Consider the following 26,213-nt stretch of genomic DNA (forward strand, 5'->3'; position numbering starts at 1 on the left):
TTGAATCACCTCGATTAGGGATTCTATTGTGGCCCTATAGAGAACGAATGCATTTTCGGTGTCTTCTCCGGTCTACTTGACTGCGTCCCTTCCTCGTCATCCTTCTCTGACCACTTCTCTCGCACCATGTCCTAACGCCTCCCAATCCATCGGATTGCCCGTCACAATCGCAGTTCACTTGCCCTCATTCGTTGCTTTTCCAAGTACCTCTCCAAAATTGCCACCAAATTCAATTGTATAGCCACACCCCAAAAGACCTCTAAGAAACCGAACGATGATAAATTTTTCAACCTCATCGCTAACCTCAATTGGACCGCTGATCTCGACAGTAACTCCATTAATAGCAACGACAACAATCAAATAAGTTTTGACTGCATCGAGGATGAATCGGATTCATTGGATGCCACAAACAGTGATTTCCACTAGGCACAGGGTAAGGCCGGTGAGGATAGAACGTATGTCATCATATCGAAGGAGCATGGTTGGATTTGTATCATTATCTACAACAATTTGGTCCTGACACTATTGATTACCTCCTCGCTAATCTCTATCTCACCATCCAACGAGAGCTCTGCATGCCCCTTGAATTATCACATTAAGAGGTATGAACCTGTTTTAAATCGATAATATTAAATTTTTAATCAACAATCCAAGATCCAAATACATATTGGAGAACGTTGAAAAACATTCAGTTAAAATTTGTCTCTATAATTTCACAGTTTATAAAACCTATGCAGTTTAAAATCATAATGTTAACGGTCTTTTTAGCTTTTACAGAAGACAATATTTATATTCATGAAAGTGAATTATCTAATTTTATTTATCTTAACATCATCAATTTTACCGATAGAAGCATAAAATTATGAGTAAAAATATAATTTTAATATTTCAAATATGTGTTTGATATTGACGGATGATGATATTGCTGAGGAGAGCGAGTGATTGTTGCGGATGAGAAAGAAGAGTGATAATAAGAGGTAAGACAAAGGTAAAAGATGATGTAAATATCGATGCTCTTTATTTGTATCGATGTCGTTCGACAAATACATCAGCACCGATGCAGATGCAGAACGCAACGCAATTGTTGAGCGACTTCGATGCAAATACAAAACAATGTTGCCCTTCCCTACATCGTTATTGACACTAATGAAGATGCTCTGCATTATGCATTTGCGTCGATATTGATGCAGATGCCGAGCGACCCTATCATCCCTCTGTATTTGTATCGACGCCAGCATCAACATACCATTCTAGATCCAAGCATATTCGCCCATCCCCACGGGGAGGATATACTGTTTACTGTGACAGTCAAAGTGTCATTCACCTCTCTAAGAATTTAACATACTATTCTAGATCCAAGCATATTAATGTGAGATATCACTGGATTCGTGATGTGCTTGAGTTGAAAGAATTACAGTTAGAAAAAGTACATACTAATCAGAATGGATCAGACATGTTGACAAAGTCTTTGCCTAGGAAGAAGCTTGAACCATGTAGGCGAAGAGTGGGATTGGTATAGCCCACCATGAGCTGGAGGGGGAGAATTGTTGGGTCAAACTGTTTGGGACAAATTGGACCGTTTGAGCCCAAATAAAAAAAATTAAAGAGAGAGAGAGAGAGAGAGAGAGAGAGAGAGAGAGATAGGGTTGTGAAGTGCGCAGGTGCACGGGGTGCAAAGAAAAAAAAAACAAAAAGAGAAAATAAGGTTTTTGATTTTTCTGTGTGACGATCGGTGGTCAAACGTTGTCAGTTTTGGTCCAAATTTTATGTGAAGAATCTTTGCAGCAAACTCTACAATTCTAACGGTATCGATCTACAGTTTACCCTCTCTAAGGTACTTTCCTATTATACTCACGTTGTGAAACATAGAATTTGAGATCCACCTGAGATGTGCTAATCTTGAGCCAAGATTTATGATTTTGATGTTATTGTGATCCTCTGATTATTCTAGAGAAAACCAATTGTAACCTGTTATCATTACTATTGATAGTGGAAGTTTGAGGTGGACTACGGTTCCGTGATTTTTCTCACATTGAGTTTTTCACGTTAAAAGATTTGATTTTACTGTGTGATTGATTTTTTGCTCAATTATTTATACTGTGCTTATTGATATTTTCAATTGGATATCAAGTTAATATTTTGATGAGAAATCTATTTCGATACGAAAAAAATATTCTATTTTAACATGTTTTTTTTTTTCCAACAAGAGAAGAAAGGGATACAAAGAGAGAGACAGGCAGGAGACCACGTCGGAGGATGGAAGGTTAGTGTGAAGTGGTTTCCGACAGAGCAACGTGGGACAATGCCTCCTTGAGTCACCGTTTTCCTTGACAAAGTTGGATTCACTGATCCAGTGGACCCCTCAGCAGAAGTTTCAAAAGGCCGTTAGCAGATGGGCAATCTTTTTCCCAAACGTTGGAAAGAGACTGTGGCTTACTTTTCATTGCCGACGCATCTTGTACGGCTTCGAACAACGTAGGAATAGGTCGAACAACGGAGGAATAGGTGGTTGTCGCGTCTAAGTCTGAGGTGTTGTGTCGATGCATGTGTCATATCAGTCTTAATGCTCCATATTAATATTGACATGACTGTTAACTGTTACCGCGGGAGTATACCAGATGTGTAACACACCAAATCTTATATAAGAATTACATCTTAATTCTCAGATGGCCCAAAAAAAATGTATCATTTTAATAATTTTAATTTTATCCAGATTAACAATTTTAAAAATATATCATTTTAAAATTTTATATTTTAAATATAGTATTTTAATAATTAAAAAGATAAACAAATGAAAAAGAAATATTCTACAAAAAATAAACATAATAATTCCAACGCTGAAGGATTTAATTTGTCTCGCCAAAAAATAAAATCAGTTTGAATGTAATTGGAGAGAGCCTCTATCATTTGATATGGTGCTCCTTGTGTTAGCAACGATCGATCGGATGAGACAAAAGTGATGATAAGAAAAGCTATAGAATATGAACACATGTCCTCCCCCAACAACATCAAAAGAACACATTATCCCATTAATGTCGGCTCGATGTTTGCATACGCCATCTTGTTAGCCCTATGCCAATATGCCTCCTTTTGTTCTTTTAAGACCTTTGAGATTGCCTTCGGTACTGTCCTATGGTCGGCCACACCATTGGTGCGCAAGTTGTTCCTTTGACTGCTTATTTATTTCCTAACCTTCTTTATTTTCTTTGATCGTTGAGGTTAGCGATGAGGTTGGGAACTTTGCTGTTGTCCAATTTCTTAGAGGTCTCCAACGGTATAGCTATACAGCCAAACTTAGTGGCAATTTTGGAGAGGTCCTTGGTAAAGCAAAGGATGAGGGCAAAAGTAAGACTATGATTGGCAGTCCGATGGATCGGGAGGCACTAGGATAGAGTGTGATAGAAGCGATTGAAGGAGGACGACAATGAAAGGAGGTAGTCGAGCAAACCGGAGAAGACACAAAAAATGTATTGGTTCTCTATGGGGCCAAAACGGAATCCCAGATCAACGTGTCCCAAGCTAAAGTAGGTTGGATTCGATAGGGCGGGAGAGTGAACTGAAATGTTGGGATTGTAGAGGAACGAAGATGGAGGAGGGGCTTTCAAAGAAGGTGAAAGAGAGGAACAGGTCAACTTGTTTCGAATGATGGACGGTGCAAAGGAGAGAAGGTGTGCTGCATTGGCGCTCACGGATCCACCAATGATAGATTGAAACATGGTAGTTTAGTGCCTATGGTGGTGCCCTTATGAGAGTGGTGTATGTTGGATGAGGAGGCATTGGAGTTGGAACCAATAATGTGATGCATGTCAGGGCCAACGTAGACAAATGAGTGTCCAAGACCCTCGTCGACAAGCTTCGATGCTATAGAATCGCAACAGCAATGATGTTGATGGGGTGATCATCGCTGTAGAAGTAGTTAATCCATTTCTATTGAAATTACCTTTCAATTTATCGATTTTATGTCATTCCAATATGTAACGTTAATAGCGTCAGAAAAAATATGATGAATTATTTCATTTTTTATAAATATAAATATTTTAAATATAAAAAATCATGTTAAATAAGGGATAAGTGATATGTAATCAAAGGGAATAGAGTACGGCGTTCTTTGATGGATTGGTCGCAATGGATGTACAGGACATTGAAATAGTATGACACAATGCGCCAACCTCGTTTTTAGATTTATATCGAGTACGATAATACAAGAGACGGTCATACCTATCCCAGCATGTAAATTATTAATTAGGCGACAAACACAGGGAAGACGCCAACCGACACGATCAAAGGCGTCGATAACTACTAAAGCACAGGTATCAGACAACGAACCCACAAGCAGCTTTTTTACCGGAGGAACGTACGTATTAGCCACACTGTATGCCAACTCTCAGAGCTGTGAAAGAGCATGAAGCATGGTGTGGCGTGGCGTGCACACGACTTCCAATGGCTTTGCCTTGGGCATGGTTAGCCCCGGCCCCTCGGTCATGTCCACCTCCTCCCCCGGAAGCTTCTCCCACTCGAAACAGTGGATCAAGGTCGCGAGTGCCAGCCCGATCACTCGCATGGCGAGGCCTTCCCCGGGGCACTTGCGCCGCCCGGACCCGAACGGAAGCATCCTAAGCCCTGCCTCCTTCCCTCCCTCACACTGGAACCTCTCCGGCTTGAACTCCTCAGGCTCGTCCCATGTGTTAGGGTCCCTGTGGATAGCCCACGCGTTCGCCAAAAGCATCGTGCCGCGAGGCACGTCGTAGCCACCGACGGTGCAGTGCTGGGAAGACTCATGGGGCACCAGGAGCGGCACAGCGGGGTACAGCCGGAGGGTTTCATTGATGATGCAGTTGAGATAGGGGAGGTTGGGGATGTCTTCTTCTTCCGCCATGCGCCCTTGGCCGATCTTGGCATCGAGTTCAGCCCTCGCCGCGTGCAGGACTTGGGGGTGGATGAGCAGGAGGCACATGGCCCATTCCATGGTGGAGGCCGTCGTGTCTGTTGCTGCTCCCAGTAATTCCTATACATGAAAAGTAGTGTGTGCATTATTTACTATTTAAGAATTAGTGAATAGAAAATAAATGATTATTTACTAATTCTTAGAACTTAATTATTATTACTGAAAGCATGGATCAGCTTGACATCATAACCGACTTGCGGCGACGGATGTAATCTCGCTTCTATTACCTCTCGGCGTCCATCAATGCACTTTGTCGCGAATTTAAGCGGGGAGACTAACATAACCGAAAATTACGAATAGCAAAGAAACGAGACGCACCGCACTGAGGGCCTTGATGGTGACGTCGGTGTAAGTTTCCGGATCGCTCTCCTGTAGGGACAACATAACCTCGATCATCGTTGGTCTCTCCTTACCTCCGTTGCTGCCACTCCGACGCAGGCGGGCACGATGACGCTCGATCAGTTGTCCGATTAGTGCGTCTCTCTTCTGCACGAGCCTCGCGAGTTTCCTCTCCGGCCCGCGCCACCCCAGCCTCTGCAGCGCCGGAAAGAAGTCCGCAACGTTTGCCGCCCCGCTCACCGCAGACGTCTCCTCCACTATCTCCCGGAAACGATGCCTCTCCTCCGCGGACTCCTCGAGGGCCGTGGCCACCAACCCCATCATCACGTCGTACACCAGATTGAATAACCTCGACTTCATCTCGACCCGCCGCGGACCGTCCGGCTCAGAATCTCCGGGCTCAAGGAAGAGGGACTTAGCCAGCGACCGGACCACGCGGGTCCGTGAGTCGGAGGACGAGCGAAGGGCGGCCGAGGATAAGAGGTGAACGGCGTAGATGCGTCGGAGGTCACGCCAGTGAGGGCCGTGGGGCGTCCAGCCCATGGTGGTGCAGACGAAGCCTAAGATCTGAGGGGCGAGGAGGTTGGGGCGATTGGCGAAGGCGACGTCGTGAGCAGTGAAGCACTCTTCCGCGGCGGGAGCGGAGGAGACGAGGAGAACAGGGCGGGATCCGAGGCGGAGGAGTACGACGGGGCCGCGGGCGGCGGCGATGGCAGCCAAGGCGCGATGAGGCGGGAGCTTGGCGATGAGGTGGAGGTGGCCGATGATGGGGAACGAAGGGGGGCTCGGCGGGAGATTTTTGCGAACACTCATGGTCCATCGCCATGCCAGGGATGCGAACAAGACGAAGAGAGGGATAAGAAGAGAAGAGAGGAGAGGGAGAGAGGAGGAAGCGTCGGCCATGGTTTGTTGTCCGAGGATGAAAGGTTTGCGCGAAATGGTTGCTTATAAGCCCCATGGGATAATGTCTCCTTGAGTCGACACTATTATGGATCATCATCGGTGGGGTTTGACAGAATTGGATTCGGACCTCCGTAGGTTAGGATGTCACCTATACCAAAAGGTAGCGAAGAATTCATAAATGACACGGATGTGAAAATAGAGGAAGAGAAGAGAGGAGAGGCAGAGAGGAGAACACGTCCGAGGATGGAAGGTTTGCGTGAAATGGTTTCCGACAGAGGTTGCTGAAGTGTCATGGGACAATGCCTCCTTGAGTCAAATACCGGTATCGATCAATCATCATCAACGAGTGACTTGTCCCAAACGTTGGAAAGAGACTGTTGCCCGAATGCCTACGTTTATCTGACAAAGTTGGATTCACTGATCCAGTGGACCCCTCAGCAGAAGTTTCAAAAGGCCGGTAGCAGATGGGCGATCTTTTTTGAGAGAAGTTTCAAAAGATAGTTTATTCACTATTGACTTTGGATCCTCCAACAATGATATACGATTACCGCTTACGTTTAGTCCCTCGTTAAACAAATAAAATCTTTTATGTTACATCTTAATTCTCAGATATCACCAAAAGAAATGTATCCATTTAATAATTTTAATTTTATCCTGATTAACAATTTTAAAAATATATCACTATAAAATCTTAAAAGTTTTACATTTTAAATGTAGCATCTAAATAATTATAAAGGCAAACAAATAAAAAAGGAATACTCTATAACAAAAATATAAAATTGAAACCGACTAATTCTAACGTTTAAGGATTTAATTTGATACGGTCCAGCAGCAACGATAGATCGGCTAAGACAACAAAATGATAGGAAAAACTATACCACAAGAAAATTATACTCAAACTCAGAGTTGATAACAAATATATTGTCAAAATATTTTTTTTTTTTTGGAAAAGAGATACATAAAAGTATTATTTGCAAATATACTCTCAAAATTGTCTAACCAGAAAGCTTGGCTTAGATATCCTCAAAATGGATGTAAAGCTGCAACAATTCCAAGAAGCTACATTAGATATATACATAGAGTTTGCAAATCGTCAGCCCATGGCTAATTATCAATGCAGTTCAAATTAACATTAGGAATCAATTGCAGCTGAAGCACAAACAACTTCTGATGCCCAGTATAACTTCCAGTTGCCAAGAGTCTTCGATAAAATAGTCATCACCATTACTAAACCTATCAAAAATCGGTGTTGTATATTTCAAGATTTATCAAAAGAAAAGGAAATTATTACCCACAGAACATGCTCAGCATGCATAGAAAATGTTATCATCCGAGAAGAATACAGTATCATTGAATCAAGTTCATGAAGAAGATTTGGGTGCTAGAATAGGCTGAACTGCAGCTTTGAATTCCTCGAAGAATTTCTGCTCTGAAAACTTTTGAGCGTGCTTTCTAGCAGCTGCAGCTATTGCTAGTCTCTCTGCCTCTGGCATCTTAATCACTTTGAGGATAGCTTCGGTATATTCCTCTTTGTTTGATCCTAGAAATCCTGTTTTACGTCCACCTTCATTCAAAATTATGTCCATCTTGGGACCTGCTGAATTATGACCCGCTGGGAAGAAAAGTATTGTCAGTGGATAACATGCTTAGCTTTCGGTCAAACAGTAGGATGGGAGTCCACATGCACTAACCAATTGGTACCACACCAGATGCCATGTACTCTACGACACTAATTCCAAAATGCTCTCAATCATGGAGTGAAGTCCGGCAACAGCACCTCCCAGAAGTTGGACCAAGTCCCTGTTACGGTGAACAATTCAAAAAGAGCTGACGTAAACATGGCAAACAATAGAAGAAACTGTATATCATTTATGCATTGGAGGCAGTAGAGTTTTAGATAATGTACTGAAGATTCCTCTCAAGTCTCAAGAACTACTAAACATAAAGTTCAGGCACAAGACGACATCCAAAATCGCATGTTCTGCGAATAGTATGTCAAAGTTTGAGCTCCAATGCATAGCCACGATAAGATCGATCTAAAACTTTCTTGTTCCCTCCCTCAGTAGACCTTTGATATTCCTTTGAGTCTGAAGGTCTCCAATAACATGCTATCCTTCGGACACTATATTCAATCGTGCATTAACGGGTCAGCTGCAGTTTGCAGGAGACTGACAAACTAGTTCAAAGAATGGTACGTCTTAGATCGGTTCTAGATCGATTCCACTGGAACTTCAAATTGATCAACGGTCAAAGTTCTGAAATGGCAGACAAATGAGTAGGCCATTAATGGGAATTCCATCCATGCTAATGGTGGAGTGAAAATCTGTTGTCATTCATCTCCACCTGCAAACTATGGAACTGACTTTTGGTTTTCGTAAGGGTAGAAAAGAAATATCTACTAAAACCTTGTAAGTTCAGCTTTACTTTAGTAAATAACCCTGGGCCTTCAAGAATAAAAAGAGCCGAAGAAGGAACATATGGAATGTTGATGTCATTATCCTCCTGCACATCTCCAGCCTCAAGCTACTCATTATGCTCTTTCTGGATATGCTTCGATTAGTCAATAACATAAAAGGGTAGCACAAAACCAAACAGTATATAAAGAATAACAACGGAGTCCTTATATGGGAAATTCTACTTGGTGCACCTAAACTCAAACATAGATGTCACTAACTCTGTTTTGATCCACCAAAATTTAAGAAAAAACCAGAGAATATTGTTACTTGTGTACAGTGAAAACAAATCTAGAGACAAGAAAGGGAATCCAAAACATAAAATATACTAGTAGCTAGGAATTTTCAAGTTGAAAGAAAACTAGTGCTGCAGATCGAACCTATTCGCAGCATCCCTGCAGAACTCCACAAAATTAACCAAATTTAGTTCCCTGCATCTCTCTTTGAGGTTCTGCAATCTTTCTTCATCCTGCTTATTCCGACAACTACCCACAAATTGGAGCTTTGGCCTAGGCATGTCCTGATCTAGTATTCCAACAGATTGTGCAAACGCTTCCAGTTGAAGGCTATGAGCCTTGATGAGAATCAAGTGTTACAGTTAATATTGTGATATCAACTAACCATATGCCCACATGATGAGGGCATTCACAGACATTACCTTCTCTGGGCGAAACTGGGCGACTGATATAATCACAGGACTCCTAACTGGCTTTCCCAGAGGAAGCATCCGCTTGGACATTCAGTACTTTCTTTCATCAATGATGGTTTAATAAATCTCTAGCAGTGAATAATTAAATGGAGCCAGATGATAAAATAGGATGTTTTGAAATGTCCAACTCGCTAATTCTTTTAAACAATTGCAGGTAATAAGACACATTTAGCTAAACCGTGAAACTTAGCTCTCTAAAGTTGGTTTTGTAAAGAAACAAGACATCAAAATTAAATATAATTGGCTTGGAAATTTGTCATGCATTCTAAAATTGTTAAGCAACAGTCAGGTATAAGCCAGGCTGCCAATTTACAAGAATTATATATATACCTGAAGGGATGAAGTATCACAGGGAGGGTACACTCTCTTAGTGAGTGGAGGAATCTTCCACAGACAATCTATATGTGACCTGGCCCATGAGGAGTTTACCATTGCAAGATGTGCACAGGATCCCACCGACCCATACAACCAACTAAATATTGTATAGTACACCACATTGCACCTGGATAGCAGAATGCTGCCTCACAAGTAAAGAAGACATAAGATGATTAGCACCACACGTCAAAGAAAAAAATACTTCTTCTTAGTACAAACAAGACTAGATTGCCTATACCTCGACTGCCAAATCCATACAATTTAATGCTTATTTATTTCTTTGAAGTCAGAGTATCAGTATTCTGACCTCGTCTACAGGAGTGAAGAACAATAAGAAGCAGTGTTCATCGCTTCAAATCTTTACATAGCAATTGGTTGCAAACAAATCATGGCATACATACAATACAGAATAAGCACTAGGAAAAAGCAGGACATGGAGCAAAAGGAATGACCATGTTCTCATATGTGTGCTCCAATTCGTTTAAAAAGCTCTTGTTATTGTTGAATAAATCAAATGTCACCTCATCACACGATTCTAAGAAAATATTGCATAGATTAAATGGAACTTACAAAGAAAGTTGCATCCAGAGGTTAAAGCAGACATGTGGCCATCTAACAATAAAAATTTAACAAACATGACCTTTAAGCAACATTACCAGGAGTCATTTCTTGTGAAACAGATTGTAGAATGATACTCAATTGCAAAAACAACATAAGTTTACAGTTAGCGTAGGACACCAACTAAGCAACTATTTTTAGAACTTAGCTTATGAACATGATCAAGAACAAAGGTCTAAGCTGTACCAGTTCTTATAAACAGATTGCAAATGATAAAGATTCTAAAAATCATGGAAGCAACTATTTCTGCAGTCAACTGAAGATACTATATCTGCAAATACCTCATAGCAATTAGAGCATCATTATTGTACATTGAGCTGCGCTGGAGAACACGAGAAAAACCATATCCGAGCTGGTGGTCGTATAGTAAGTATAGCAAATAACTTTGCACCCAAAAATCCGAGCAAGCAGGTAAGTAAAAGCATAACCACTAATATCAAAATAGAATTGAGGGGTGAATTTGCACAGAGCCTCTCACGAAAGATACACTGAACCAAGACTTTATCCAATCATAGTAAAATGAGGATATGTGTGCTCTTCAATGCATTTCCACCTGTACAAGTGAATGACCTAACAGTGCATGTTGTCACGTAAACTATGGGATCATTTAACCAAAACTGAAGTGCCAGAAAAGGATGAACTTGTTTATAGCAAAAAAAATACAAAAGAACAATAGGTATTGATGATGGACTCTTCTTTCTTATCAAATTAAAAACCTAAAATATTAAACACTCTTCGTTGTTTTGTTTCATAGATCGAAGGTAATGGTGGTAAGCAACAAAACATCCTAACATCCTCACCAATTTCATAATGTAAATGACTAGTAAAGACGGCGTAGCCGAGATCGGGGTTCTCTTCCTGCACGGCTCTCAGGGCGCACCACAGGACCCTCTCCCCGCGACCGCCGTCGTTGGTGTAAGAATGGAAGAACCCCACCGCCCTCCGCCTCCCCCGCCGCCCCGAGATCACGGCCGCGACAGCGGAGAAGGGTACCAGGGATAGAAGGGAAGAAAGCAAGGTGGTCGACAACAAGACCCAGAACGCCATGGATCACGCTCCGACTCCTCGCGGCCCACCGGATTTGGGTCTCGGCGGGCGAGCTATGGTTTATAAGAAAAGAAACCATCCGTGCTTGGTACAACGGATGGGCGATACACCACCCACCCACACTGTGATTGGATGCAGCTGGCGAACCCACAAGTGGGCCACCTCAGAGTGGCACAAATCAGCGCGATGGATGCACCCTGAAGAATTTACGGTCGATGGCGCCTTGGTCTTATTCGACGCTGATCCTCCATATTACTCTCCGATCGTGCAACGAGGAAGAAGGGAAGCGGAGAGGACGTAGTTGGGGCCGCAATGGTGGGAAGTGGCGGTGGAAAGGGGGACAGATAGAGTTTCATGGTTCCACGAAAGGGAAAAGAAAATGCACTAATTACATATTATCTCCGTACTTATATTCTTTAATCTAATAATTTTTATGTTTTAAAATTTTATATTATGATTCTCATAATTATGAAATTAAAATAAATTATTATTTTTTAATATCAAGTATAGCATTGAAGCATGAGACATCATCATCATCATCATCATCGTAATCATATTATTCAAGATAATATAATATCTTATTCCTAATGATTTTTAATTCTCGGGTCACATGTCTTTACTATATCCCTTAAAATCGTACATATAAGAGAGATATGTTTTATTTAGGGAGTTCGAATATCCCTTAAATCCTACAAATATGTGAAAGACAATGAAAGAGATCCACTATCATCTTCTATAGTGATGATTCACATGGTAAGAGCTGCGAAGACGTACCTAAAATCACTATCCAAATCTTTACACGCCCCAAATAGAGGTTATTGGCCGAGAAGTAGAATAAGAAGAGAGGAGAATAGAAGGTGACATCCAAAAAAACCTAACATATAACTCTTTAGTTCTCTCGTATTACGAGAGAAATTACGTTATTGTTCATCGATTTTGCGCCAATCGAATATATGATGTTACATATCGGGTCTTCCATTTGTGTGTGCAGTTGACAATGTTAGAAAATTAAAATAAGTTATTTATTTTTATAATTATAAAAACCTTAATATAATTTTTTTTAAGTATAAAAATTATCATACCCTAATACATAGGGTAAGTAATACGTAATTAGTTCAATCATCAAAGGAAATAGAGTACGACGGTTTTTGATGGATTGGTCTTAATGGATGTAACAGGACACTGAAATAGTATGACATAATGCGCTAACCTCGTTTTTAGATTTATACGGAGGACGAAAATACAAGAGACGGTCATACCTATCTCAGCATGTAAATTATTAATTAGGCTACAAACACAGGTAAGACGCCAACCAACAAGAACAAAAGCGTCCATAACGACAAAAGCACACGCATCAGACAACGAACCCACAGAGCAGCGTTTTAACCGGTGGAACGAACGTCTTAGACATACTGTAATGCCAACTCTCGGAGCTGTGAAAGGGCATCAAGCATGGTGTGGCGTGGCGTGCACATGGCTTCCAGTGGCTTTGCTTTGGGCATGGTGAGCCCCCGCCCTTCAGTCATGTCCACCTCCTCCCCCGGAAGCTTCTCCCACTCGAAACAGTGGATCAAGGTCGCGAGTGCCAGCCCAATCACCCGCATGGCGAGGCCTTCCCCGGGGCACTTGCGCCGCCCGGACCCGAACGGAAGCATCCTAAGCCCTGCCTCCTCCTTCCCTCCCTCGCACTGGAACCTCTCCGGCTTGAACTCCTCGGGTTCGTCCCAAGAATTGGGGTCCCTGTGGATGGCCCACGCGTTCACCAAAAGCATCGTGCCGCGAGGCACGTCGTAGCCACCGACGGTGCAGTCCTGGGAAGACTCATGGGGCACCAGGAGCGGCCCGGCGGGGTACAGCCGGAGGGTCTCATTGATGATGCAGTTGAGGTAGGGGAGATCGGGGATGTCTTCTTCTTCCACCATCCGCCCTTGGCCGATCTTGGCATCGAGCTCGGCCCTCGCCGCGTGCAGGACTTCGGGGTGGATGAGCAGGAGGCACATGGCCCATTCCATGGTGACGGCCGACGTGTCTGTTCCTGCTGCCAGTAAGTCCTACACGAAAGTAGTGTGTGTATTATTTACTATTTAAGAATTAGTGAATACAAAATAAATGATTATTTACTAATTCTTAGAACTTAATTATTGTTACTAAAAGTATAGAGCTGCTCGACATCACAACTGACTTGTGGCGAGGGATGTAATCCCGCTTCTATTACCGCTCGGCGTCCATCAATGAACTTTAGTCGTGAGTCGAAGAGGGGAGGTGAACATAACCGCAAGATTACGAGTAGCGAAGAAACGACACGTACCGCAATGAGGCCCTTAATGGTGACGTCGGTGTAAGTTCCCGGATCGCTCTCCTGCAAAGACAACATAACGTCGATCACCGTTGCCCTCCCCTTATCTCCGTTCCCTATCGCCGCCGCTGCCTCTCCGTTGCTGCCACTCCGACGCCGGCGGACGCGATGACGCTCGATCAATTCTCCGATTAGTGCGTCTCTGGTCCGCTGGATCCTCGCGAGCTTCCTCTCCGGCCCGCGCCACCCCAGCCTCCGCAGCGCCGGAAAGAAGTCCGCCACGTTTACCGCCCCGCTCACCGCAAACGACTCCTCCATTACCTCCCGGAATCGCTGCCTCTCGTCCGCGGACTCACTCTCGACGGCCGTGGCCACCACCCACATCATCACGTAATTAATTATCTTTTCATATAAATTTTTACGTGATTATATTAAGAATTTTATATTTATAAAATAAAATATCAATACTTTTATATAAATTTAAAAAGATAATTTTATAAAATCAAAAATAAAAAAAAAAATTATTAGAACAATGAATAATTTTTGAAATTATAAAGATCATTGTTAAAGATAACTAATCCCTCGAAATGGCGACAGCGATAATTCCGCTGCTCGGTGGGAGAAGAACATAGCCGGTAATTCGGCTCGGAGACGGAAGGTGACATAGCCGGTTAATGACGAAGAAATAAGAAAGAACACGTACCACGATAAGGCCCTTAATTGTGACGTCGGTGTACGTTTCCGGCTCGCTTTCCTGCAAGGACAACATAACGTCGATCACCGTTGTCCTCCCCTCGTCTCCTTTCCCCGCCGCCTCTCGGTTGCGGCAACTCTGACGGGGGCGGACGCGATGACGCTCGATCAGTTCCCCGATTAACGCGTCCCTCCTATGCTGGAGACTCGCGAGCTTCCTCTCATGCCCACGCCAGCCCAGCCTCCGCAGCGCCGGAAAGAAGTCCGCCACGTTTACCGCCCCGCTCACCGCAAACATCTCCTCCACCACCTCCCGGAATCGCTGCCTCTCGTCCGCGGACTCCCCCTCGATGACCGTGGCCACCACCCCCATCATCACGTCGTACGCGAGATTGAAGAACCTCGACTTCATCTCCACTCGCCGCGGGCCGGCCGGCCCCGAATCGCCGTCCTCAAGGAAGAGGGACTTCGCGAGCGACCGGACCGCGCCAGTCCGTGAGTCGGAGGACGAGCGGAGGGCGCCCGTGGATAAGAGGTGGACGGCGGATACGCGGCGGAGGTTGCGCCAGTGGGGACCGTAGGGGGACCAGGCGATGGTTGTGCAGCCGTAGCCTAGGATCTGAGCGGCGAGGAGGCGGGGGCGGTTGGCGAAGGCAAGGTCGTGGGCGGTGAAGCACTCTTCCGCGGCGGGAGCGGAGGAGACGAGGAGGACGGGGCGGGATCCAAGGCGGAGGAGCACGACGTGACCGCGGGCGGCAGCGATGGCAGCGAGGGCGCGGTGGAGCGGGGGCTTGGCGATTAGGTGGAGGTGGCCGATGAAGGGGAACGATGGGGGGCTCGGCGGTGGATTCTTGCGAGCACTCTTCAGCCATCGCCGTGACAGGGATGCGAGCAACAGGCCGAGGAGAGGGAAAAGAAGAGAAGAGAGGAGAGGGAGAGAGGAGGAGGCGTCGGCCATGGTATGTCGTCCGAGGATGAAAGGTTCGCGCGAAATGGTTGCTTATAAGCCCCATGGGATAATGTCTCCTTGAGTCGACACAATTATGGATCATCATCATTGGGCGGTTTGACAGAATTGGATTCGGACCTCCATCGGTTAGGATGTCTCCTATACCAAAAGGTAGCGAAGAATTCATAAATGACACGGATGTGAAAATAGAGGAAGAGAGGGATACGAAGAGAAGAGAGGAGAGACAGAGAGGAGAACACGTCGGAGGATGGAAGGTTTGCGTGAAATGGTTTCCGACAGAGGTTGCTTAAGCACCATGGGACAATGCCTCCTTGAGTCAACACCGTTTTCCTTGACAAAGTTGGATTCACTGATCCAGTGGACCCCTCAGCAGAAGTTTCAAAAGGCCGGTAGCAGATGGGCCAAACAATGGAAAGAGACTGTTGCCCGAATGCCCGCGTTTATCTGACGAAGTTGGATTCGCTGATCCAGTGGACAATCTTTTTTGAGAGAAGTTTCAAAAGATTCTTTATTTACTATTGACTTTGGATCCTCCAACAATGATATATGATTACCGTTTAACTTTAGTCTCTCATTGAACAAGTCAAATCTTATATGTTACATCTTAATTCTCAGATATCACCAAAAGAAATGTATCATTTTAATAATTTTAATTTTATCCTGATTAATAATTTAAAAAATATTATTATAAAATCTTAAAAAATTATATTTTAAATGTAGCTTCTAAATAATTATAAAGGCAAACAAATGAAAAAAGAAATATTCTACAACGAAGCTATAAAATTGAAACGAAATAAATCTAACGTCGAAGGATTTAGTTTATCTCGCAAAAAAGTATCATTTAAATGTAGCCAAAGAACAAGTCCCAATCATTTGATACCGTGCTACTTGTGTTAGCAATGGTAGACCGGCTAAGACAACACATGATGATAGGAAAAGCTATAACACAGGAAAATGACTCTCCAATTCAGAGTTGATATCAAATATATCCTCAAAATATTAGTTTTTTGGAGAAGGGATACATATAAGTATTATTTGCAAATATACACTCAAAATCGTCTAACCAGAAAACTTGGCTTGGGTATCCTCAAAGAGGATGTAAAGCTGCAACAATTCCAAGAAGCTACATTAGATATATACATACATATAGTTTGCAAATTGTCTGCCTATGGCTAATTATCAATACAGTTCAAATTAACATTAGGCATCGATTGCAGCTGAAGCACAAACAATTTCTGATGCCCAGTATAAAAGTCTTTGATAAAACAGGCATCACCATTACAAAACCTATCAAAAATCGGTCTTGTATATTACAAGATTTGTCAAAAGAAAAGAAAATTATTACCTACAGAATATGCTCATGCATGGAAAATGTTATAATCGGAGAAGAATACAGTATCATCGAGTCAAGTTCATGAAGAAGATTTGGGTGCTAGAATAGGCTGAACTGCAGCAGCCTTGGAAGTCTTCGAAGAATTTCTGCTCTGAAAAATTTTGAGCGTGCTTTCTAGCAGCTGCAGCTATTGCAAGTCTCTCTGCCTCTGGCATCTTAATCACTTTCAGGATAGCTTCAGTGTTGGGCTGATGGCCTATATTCAGCCCATGTGGGCTTTATCAGCCCACAACCTACATCTCCTCTTAACCTAACTCTAATTAAGATTTGGGGATATGGTAGCTGCATTTTAGAGGCAGATTAAAGCTATAAAAAGGCAACAATGAGGCAGATCTTTGGAGCCACGAGATTCCAAAGAGAAGAAGGAGAACAAGGCAGAAAAGGAAGAGAAAGAAATGGAAAAAGATAATGACAACGCAGAGAGACTGTTCACAATCATCTAGCAGTGTTCTCATCTCAGGTTAGATCAAATCTACAGTAGGCTCTTGCTGTGATTACTTGGGAGGTTTTAGATATTGTGGGCAGTGACGTGATCCTTGTATCCCAGTTATTCTCTTGTGGTTGTTGCTAGGGTTTTGGGCAAGAGATTGAGATTTGTATATTCATTATTCTCATAGTTGATTATCTCTAGTTTGCCCCGTGGTTTTTACCCTTCACGTTGAAGGGGTTTTCCACGTATATCTTGGTGTTCTGTTTGATTGTGTTTCCATTTTATTCCGCTACGTATTTTGGTCTTCTAGTATTTGTTCCTATACAAAGGTTATTCCTGTTTATATCCCCATCAACTGGTATCAGAGCAGGGTTTTGGTAATTTAATTTTTGTATTTGAACATGGAGGCCAGTAATGTTTCTCGCATGATTAGTTTGAATGGAAACAATTGGATGATATGGAAACCAAGAATGGAAGATCTCTTGTATTGCAAAGATTTGTATGGATCTTTGCAAGGGGATAGTGCAAAACCTACAACTATGACAGATGATGAGTGGAAGAGATTAGATCGAAAAACAATTGGGTTTATTAAACAGTGGCTTGATGATAGTGTCTTTCACCATGTTTCTACTGAAATTTCTGCATATTCTCTTTGGAAAAAATTAGAAAGTCTCTATGAAAGAAAAACAGCTGGCAACAAAGCTTTTTTATCAGAAAACTTGTGAACCTAAAATATAGAGAGGGTGCTTCTATTGCTGAGCATTTGAATGAAATGCAGAGTATTACTAACCAGTTATCCTCTATGAAAATGTCTCTTGATGATGAGTTGCAGGCATTGTTACTTCTAAGTTCATTACCAGAAAGTTGGGAGACACTGGTGGTTTCCCTTAGTAATTCTGCGCCAGATGGTATTGTCACTATGAGTCAAGTAACAAGCAGTTTGTTGAATGAGGAGTTGAGAAGAAAAGGTTCGGCAACATCTCAGAATGATTCACAAGCACTTATCTCAGAGAACAGAGGAAGGTCAAAGTCCAAAAACAGTTCACGTATGGGTAGGAGCAAGTCAAGATCAAGAAAAGATATTGTTTGCTATAACTGTGGTGAGAAAGGACATTACAAGAACCAATGTAAGCAACCTAAGAAGAACAAGAAAAAGGGAAAAGAAGTGGAGTCTACAGAGTCAAAGGATAATACTACAACTACAGTGCAGGGTGGTGATTATTTGATTTTGTCTCCTTCTGATGATATTTTTTCTTGTGTGTGTCAGGATCTTGAGTGGGTGATTGACACAGGTGCTTCTTATCATGCTACACCTCGGAGAGAGTTTTTTGCTACATACAGGTCTGGAAACTTTGGTGTTGTCAAGATAAGCAACTATGGCACAGCAAACATCATTGGCATGGGTGATATCCATTTAAAGACCAACCTTGGCTACAAGTTGGTACTTAAAGATGTGAGGCATGTGGTTGACTTGAGGCTGAATTTAATTTCAGTTGGAAGACTAGATGATGAAGAGTATGAAAGCAGATTTCACAGAGGGCAATGGAAGCTCAGTAAGGGTTCTTTTGTTATAGCTAGTGGAAAGAAATGTCATACTTTGTACAGGTTGCAGGCTAAAGCTTATGGTGAGCAGTTAAATGCTACAGAGAAAGACTTCAGAATGGAGTTGTGGCATAGGCGATTGGGACACATGAGCGAGAAGGGGCTGCAAGCTCTTTCCAAGAGAGAGGTATTACCAGATCTCAGAGGTATACATCTGAACCCTTGTATTGATTGTTTGGCTGGTGAACAACATAGAGTTTCATTTGCTAGTGCTGCTTTGTCTAGAAAAATGCATGCCTTAGACCGTGTTTATACAGATGTATGTGGTCCTTTGAGGACAAAAACTCCTGGTGGATCTGTTGATGTTCTTGGTATAAATGGTGCACTTTATTTTGTCACTTTTATAGATGATTTTTCCAGGAAAGTTTGGGCTTATGCTTTGAAGACCAAAGATCAGGTTATTAATGTCTTCAAAGAGTTTCACGCCAGGGTTGAAAAGGAGACATAAAGGAAATTGAAATGCATAAGATCAGATAATGGTGGTGAGTATACGGGATTGTTTAATGACTATTGCAGGTCACATGGGATCCAACATAAGATGACAGTTCCTGGTACACCTCAGCATAATGCAATTGCAGAGAGGATGAACCGCACCATCATGGAAAAGATCATATGTATGCTTTCACAGGCCAAGCTACCCAAAAGGTTTTGGGATGAGGCTTTGAGGACTGCAGTTGATGTGATCAACTTATCACCATGTACAGCCCTAGATGGTGATGTTGCAGAGCATGTATGATCAGAGAAAGATGTTTCCTATAGGCATTTGAGAGTATTTGGTTGTCGTGCATTTGCACATGTTCCAGATAATGAGAGGTCCAAGCTGGATGGTAAGTCTAAAGAATGTATTTTTCTTGGTTACTCACATGATTAGTTTGGTTACAAGCTTTGGGATTCAGAAAAGCAGAAGGTGTTCAAGACCAGAGATGTGGTCTTCTTTGAGGATCAAACCTTTGAGGATTTGAAGAAGAAGGCACCAGCCAAGACTTATGCAGAAGGATTAGCAGATTGTGACCCAGTTATTCCTCCAGTATATCAGGGTGATGGGGGAGATATGCAGGAAAATAGTGTAGAGCCTGATGTTGATTTACCTATAGGACATGTTGAGCAAGAAGAAGTAGGAGAGCAAGTTCCCGCAGAACCTCAGTTGAGAAGATCTTCTAGACAACGTCAACCTTCCAGAAGATACTCTACAGATGAGTATGTGATGCTTGCTGATGCAGGTGAACCAGAGAGTTACCAGGAAGCAGTTGAGAGTGAGCAGAAAGAGAAGTGGTTAGTTGCTATGCAGGAAGAGATAGATGCTCTTCAGAAGAACCACACTTATGATTTGGTGCTGCTACCAAATGGAATGAAGGCCTTGAAGAACAAGTGGGTTTTTAGGTTGAAGACTCAAGAATATTGTTCTCAACCAAAGTACAAAGCTAGATTGGTTGTGAAAGACTTTGGTCAAAAGAAAGGTATTGACTTTGAAGAGATATTTTCTCCTGTTGTTAAAATGTCTTCTATTCGTGTTGCTCTTGGTATTGCTGCTAGCCAGGACTTGGAGGTTGAGCAGTTAGATGTGAAGACAGCTTTCCTTCATGGTGATTTGGAGGAGGAAATTTATATGGAGCAACCAGAAGGCTTTAAAGTCAAAGGTAAAGATAATTTTGTCTACAAGTTGAAGAAGAGCTTGTATGGGCTAAAGCAAGCTCCAAGACAATGGTACAGAAAGTTTGATTCATTTATGACAAAAAATGGATACAAAAGAACGGCTTCAGATCATTGTGTGTACATCAAATGGTTTGGTGAGGATTTTATTATTCTCTTACTTTATGTTGATGACATGCTTATTCTTGGGAAAGATATGTTTAAAATTGACAGGTTGAAGAAGGAACTGAGTGAGTCTTTTGTAATGAAGGACATGGGGCCAGTAAATCAAATACTAGGCATGCAGATTTCTCGTGACAGGAAAAACAAGAAGATTTGGTTGTCACAGGAGAAATACATCGAGAAGGTATTGGAAAGATTCAGTATGAGCAATGCTAAGCCAGTTGGTTCTCCTCTTGCATGTCACATCAAGTTGTGCTCAGAACAGAGTCTGTCAAGTGATGAGGAGAAGGAGAAAATGCAAAATGTTTCTTATGCTTCAGCAGTTGGAAGTTTAATGTATGCAATGGTATGTACGAGGCCGGACATCGCATATGCAGTGGGTGTTACTAGCAGATTTCTTGCAAATCCAGGCAAAGAGCACTGGGCAGCACTGAAGTGGATTTTTAGATATCTCAAAGGGAGCTCTAAGGTTTGTTTAAGCTTTGGAGGTGGACCACCTATGTTAACAGGTTACACAGATGCAGATATGGCAAGAGATATAGATACGAGGAAGTCTACTTCAGGTTATGTACTTACTTTTGCAGGGGGAGCTGTGTCGTGGCAATCCAGGTTACAAAGGTGTATTGCTCTCTCCACCACAGAAGCAGAATATATTGCTGCTACAGAGGTATGCAAAGAAATGTTATGGATGAAAGAATTCTTACAAGAATTGGGGCTGAAACAGGAAAATTATGTGGTGCATTGTGACAGCCAGAATGTCATCCATTTGTGTAAGAACTCAATGTCTCATTCCAAGTCAAAGCATATAGATGTCAGATACTACTGGATCCGAAATGTATTTGAAGAGAAGCAGTTGCGGCTTCAAAAAATTCATACAGATGACAACGGAGCAGACATGTTGACGAAAACCTTACCAAAAGAAAGACAGGAGATATGCCGACAGTTGGTCGGTATGGCTTCACATTGAGGAGTCATGGGACAGCTTCCCTTATGGGCTGAAGGGGGAGGTTGTTGGGCTGATGGCCCATATTCAGCCCATGTGGGCTTTATCAGCCCACAACCTACACCCTCTCTTAACCTAACCCTAATTAAGATTAGGGGGGTGTGGTGGCTGCGTTTTAGAGGCAGATTAAAGCTATAAAAAGGCAGCAACGAGGCAGATCTTTGGAGCCACGAGATTCCAAAGAGAAGAAGGAGAACAAGGCAGAAAAGGAAGAGAAAGAAAGGGAAGAAGACAAGGACAACGCAGAGAGACTGTTCGCAATCATCTAGCAGTGTTCTCATCTCAGGTTAGATCAAATCTACAGTAGGCTCTTGCTGTGATTACTTGAGAGGTTTTAGATATTGTGGGCAGTGACGTGATCCTTGTATCCCAGTTATTCTCTTGTGGTTGTTGCTAGGATTTTGGGCAAAAGATTGAGATTTGTATATTCATTATTCTCATAGTGGATTATCTCTAGTTTGCCCCGTGATTTTTACCCTTCACATTGAAGGGGTTTTCCACGTATATCTTGGTGTTCTGTTTGATTGTGTTTCCATTTTATTCCGCAGCATATTTTGATCTTCTAGTATTTATTCCTATACAAAAGTTATTCCTGTTTATATCTCGATCATTCATTATATTCCTCCTTGTTTGATGCTAGAAATCCTGTTTTACGTCCACCTTCGTTCAAAATTATGTCCATCTTGGGACCTGCTGAATCATGAGCTGATGGGACGAAAAGTATTGTCAGTGGATAACATGCTTAGCTTTCGGTCAAACAGTAGGATGGGAGTCCACATGCACTAACCAATTGGTACCACACCAGATGCCATGTACTCTACGACACTAATTCCAAAATGCTCTCAATCATGGAGTGAAGTCCGGCAACAGCACCTCCGAGAAGATGGACCAAGTCCCTGTTACGGTGAACAATTCAAAAAGAGCTGATGTAAACATGGCAAACAATAGAAGACACTGTATATCATTTATGCATTGGAGGCAGTAGAGTTTTAGATAATGTACTGAAGATTCCTCTCAAGTCTCAAGAACTACTAAACATAAAGTTCAGGCACAAGACGACATCCAAAATCGCATGTTCTGCGAATAGTATGTCAAAGTTTGAGCTCCAAAGCATAGCCACGATAAGATCGATCTAAAACTTTCTTGTTCCCTCCCTCAGTAGACCATTGATATTCCTTTGAGTCTGAAGGTCTCCAATAACATGCTATCCTTCGGACACTATATTCAATCGTGCATTAACGGGTCAGCTGCAGTTTGCAGGAGACTGACAAACTAGTTCAAAGAATGGTACGTCTTAGATCGGTTCTAGATCGATTCCACTGGAACTTCAAATTGATCAGTTGTCATTCATCTCCACCTGCAAACTATGGAACTGACTTTTGGTTTTCGTAAGGGTAGAAAAGAAATATCTACTAAAACCTTGTAAGTTCAGCTTTACTTTAGTAAATAACCCTGGGCCTTCAAGAATAAAAAGAGCCGAAGAAGGAACATATGGAATGTTGAAGTCATTATCCTCCTGCACATCTCCAGCCTCAAGCTACTCATTCTGGATATGCTTCGATTAGTCAATAACATAAAAGGGTAGCACAAAACCAAACAGTATATAAAGGATAACGGAGTCCTTATATGGGAAATTCTACTTGGTGCACCTAAACTCAAACATAGATGTCACTAACTCTGTTTTGATCCACCAAAATTGAAGAAAAAACCCGAGAATATTGTTACTTGTGTACAGTGAAAACAAATCTAGAGACAAGAAAGGGAATCCAAAACATAAAATATACTAGTAGCTAGGAATTTTCAAGTTGAAAGAAAACTAGTGCTGCAGATCGAACCTATTCGCAGCATCCCTGCAGAACTCCACAAAATTATCCAAATTTAGTTCCCTGCATCTCTCTTTGAGCTTCTGCAATCTTTCTTCATCCTGCTTATTCCGACAACTACCCACAAATTGGAGCTTTGGCCTAGGCATGTCCTGATCTAGCATTCCAACAGATTGTGCAAACGCTTCCAGTTGAAGGCTATGAGCCTTGATGAGAATCAAGTGTTCAGTTAATATTGTGATATCAACTAACCATATGCCCACATGATGAGGGCATTCACAGACATTACCTTCTCTGGGCGAAACTGGGCGACTGATATAATCACAGGACTCCTAACTAGCTTTCCCAGAGGAAGCATCCGCTTGGACAGTCAGTACTTTCTTTCATCAATGATGGTTCAATAAATCTCTAGCAGTGAATAATTAAATGGAGCCAGATGATAAAATAGGATGTTTTGAAATGTCCAACTCGCTAATTCTTTTAAACAATTGTAGGTAATAAAACACATTTAGCTAAACCGTGAAACTTAGCTCTCTAAAGTTGGTTTTGTAAAGAAACAAGACATCAAAATTAAATATAATTGGCTTGGAAATTTGTCATGCATTCTAAAATTGTTAAGCAACAGTCAGGTATAAGCCAGGCTGCCAATTTACAAGAATTATATATATACCTGAAGGGATGAAGTATCACAGGGAGGGTACACTCTCTTAGTGAGCGGAGGAATCTTCCACAGACAATCTATATGTGACCTGGCCCATGAGGAGTTTACCATTGCAAGATGTGCACAGGATCCCACCGACCCATACAACCAACTAAATATTGTATAGTACACCACATTGCACCTGGATAGCAGAATGCTGCCTCACAAGTAAAGAAGACATAAGATGATTAGCACCACACGTCAAAGAAAAAAATACTTCTTCTTAGTACAAACAAGACTAGATTGCCTATACCTCGACTGCCAAATCCATACAATTTAATGCTTATTTATTTCTTTGAAGTCAGAGTATCAGTATTCTGACCTCGTCTACAGGAGTGAAGAACAATAAGAAGCAGTGTTCATCGCTTAAAATCTTTACATAGCAATTGGTTGCAAACAAATCATGGCATACATACAATACAGAATAAGCACTAGGAAAAAGCAGGACATGGAGCAAAAGGAATGACCATGTTCTCATATGTGTGCTCCAATTCGTTTAAAAAGCTCTTGTTATTGTTGAATAAATCGAATGTCACCTCATCACACAATTCTAAGAAAATATTGCATAGATTAACTGGAACTTACAAAGAAAGTTGCATCCAGAGGTTAAAGCAGACATGTGGCCATTTAACAATAAAAATTTACAAACATGACCTTTAAGCAACATTACCAGGAGTCTTTTCTTGTGAAACAGATTGTAGAGTGATACTCAATTGCAAAAACAACATAAGTTTACAGTTAGCGTAGGACACCAACTAAGCAACTATTTTTAGAACTTAGCTTATGAACATGATCAAGAACAAAGGTCTAAGCTGTACCAGTTCTTATAAACAGATTGCAAATGATAAAGATTCTAAAAATCATGGAAGCAACTATTTCTGCAGTCAACTGAAGATACTATATCTGCGAATACCTCATAGCAATTAGAGCATCATTATTGTACATTGAGCTGCGCTGGAGAACACGAGAAAAACCATATCCGAGCTGGTGGTCGTATAGTAAGTATAGCAAATAACTTTGCACCCAAAAATCCGAGCAAGCAGGTAGGTAAAAGCATAACCACTAATATCAAAATAGAATTGAGGGGTGAATTTGCACAGAGCCTCTCACGAAAGATACACTGAACCAAGACTTTATCCAATCATAGTAAAATGAGGATATGTGTGCTCTTCAATGCATTTCCACCTGTACAAGTGAATGACCTAACAGTGCATGTTGTCACGTAAACTATGGGATCATTTAACCAAAACTGAAGTGCCAGAAAAGGATGAACTTGTTTATAGCAAAAAAAATACAAAAGAACAATAGGTATTGATGATGGACTCACTCTTCTTTCTTATCAAATTAAAAACCTAAAATATTAAACACTCTTCGTTGTTTTGTTTCATAGATCGAAGGTAATGGTGGTAAGCAACAAAACATCCTAACATCCTCACCAATTTCATAATGTAAATGACTAGTAAAGACGGCGTAGCCGAGATCGGGGTTCTCTTCCTGCACGGCTCTCAGGGCGCACCACAGGACCCTCTCCCCGCGACCGCCGTCGTTGGTGTAAGAATGGAAGAACCCCACCGCCCTCCGCCTCCCCCGCCGCCCCGAGATCACGGCCGCGACAGCGGAGAAGGGTACCAGGGATAGAAGGGAAGAAAGCAAGGTGGTCGACAACAAGACCCAGACCGCCATGGATCACGCTCCGACTCCTCGCGGCCCACCGGAATTGGGTCTCGGCGGGCGAGCTATGGGGTCTTGTTTATAAGAAAAGAAACCATCCGTGCTTGGTACAACGGATGGCCGATACACCACCCACCCACACTGTGATTGGATGCAGCTACCGAACCCACAAGCGGGCCACCTCAGAGTGGCACAAATCAGCGCGACGGATGCACCCTTAAGAATTTACGGTCGATGACGCCTTGGTCTAATCCTCCATATTAGTCTCCGATCGTGCAACGAGGAAGAAGGGAAGCGGAGAGGACGTAGTTGGGGCCGCAATGGTGGGAAGTGGCGGTGGAAAGGGGGAAAGATAGAGTTTCATGGTTCCACGACAGGGAAAAGAAAAAGCACTAATTACATATTATCTCCGTACTTATGTTCTTTAATTT

General features: G+C 42.3%; 2 protein-coding genes, 1 long non-coding RNA gene and 1 pseudogene across 4 annotated transcripts; all 4 read right to left on the reverse strand.

Moving 5' to 3' along the window:
• Positions 1-4,152: 4,152 nt before the first annotated feature.
• LOC135625018 (cytochrome P450 81Q32-like) lies at positions 4,153-6,221 on the reverse strand. The gene is made up of 2 exons (XM_065129209.1): positions 5,264-6,221; positions 4,153-5,005 (listed from the first exon to the last, which is right to left on the reverse strand). The coding sequence occupies exons 1-2, from the start codon at positions 6,185-6,187 to the stop codon at positions 4,385-4,387; spliced, it is 1,545 nt and encodes a 514-aa protein (XP_064985281.1). The 5' UTR covers positions 6,188-6,221; the 3' UTR covers positions 4,153-4,384.
• A 1,247-nt stretch (positions 6,222-7,468) lies between these two features.
• LOC135625019 (uncharacterized) lies at positions 7,469-11,675 on the reverse strand. The gene is made up of 4 exons (XR_010491867.1): positions 11,143-11,675; positions 9,680-9,866; positions 7,879-7,987; positions 7,469-7,799 (listed from the first exon to the last, which is right to left on the reverse strand). It is a non-coding gene; the product is annotated as an uncharacterized LOC135625019 (long non-coding RNA).
• A 915-nt stretch (positions 11,676-12,590) lies between these two features.
• On the reverse strand, positions 12,591-15,598 carry LOC135625107 (cytochrome P450 81Q32-like). 2 transcript variants are annotated; one of them, XM_065129448.1, is made up of 3 exons: positions 14,389-15,598; positions 13,698-13,748; positions 12,591-13,440 (listed from the first exon to the last, which is right to left on the reverse strand). In XM_065129448.1, the coding sequence occupies exons 1-3, from the start codon at positions 15,334-15,336 to the stop codon at positions 12,793-12,795; spliced, it is 1,647 nt and encodes a 548-aa protein (XP_064985520.1). In that variant the 5' UTR covers positions 15,337-15,598; the 3' UTR covers positions 12,591-12,792. The 2 variants fall into 2 exon arrangements, with proteins under 2 accessions (XP_064985520.1, XP_064985521.1); XM_065129449.1 differs by lacking the exon at positions 13,698-13,748 and having other exon boundaries at positions 14,389-15,597.
• A 1,162-nt stretch (positions 15,599-16,760) lies between these two features.
• LOC135625765 (GDP-Man:Man(3)GlcNAc(2)-PP-Dol alpha-1,2-mannosyltransferase-like) lies at positions 16,761-26,113 on the reverse strand (annotated as a pseudogene).
• Between the last annotated feature and the right edge of the window lie 100 nt (positions 26,114-26,213).

The sequence above is a fragment of the Musa acuminata genome, chromosome BXJ2-10 (assembly GCF_036884655.1).
Source record: "Musa acuminata AAA Group cultivar baxijiao chromosome BXJ2-10, Cavendish_Baxijiao_AAA, whole genome shotgun sequence".
NCBI lineage: Eukaryota > Viridiplantae > Streptophyta > Magnoliopsida > Zingiberales > Musaceae > Musa > Musa acuminata.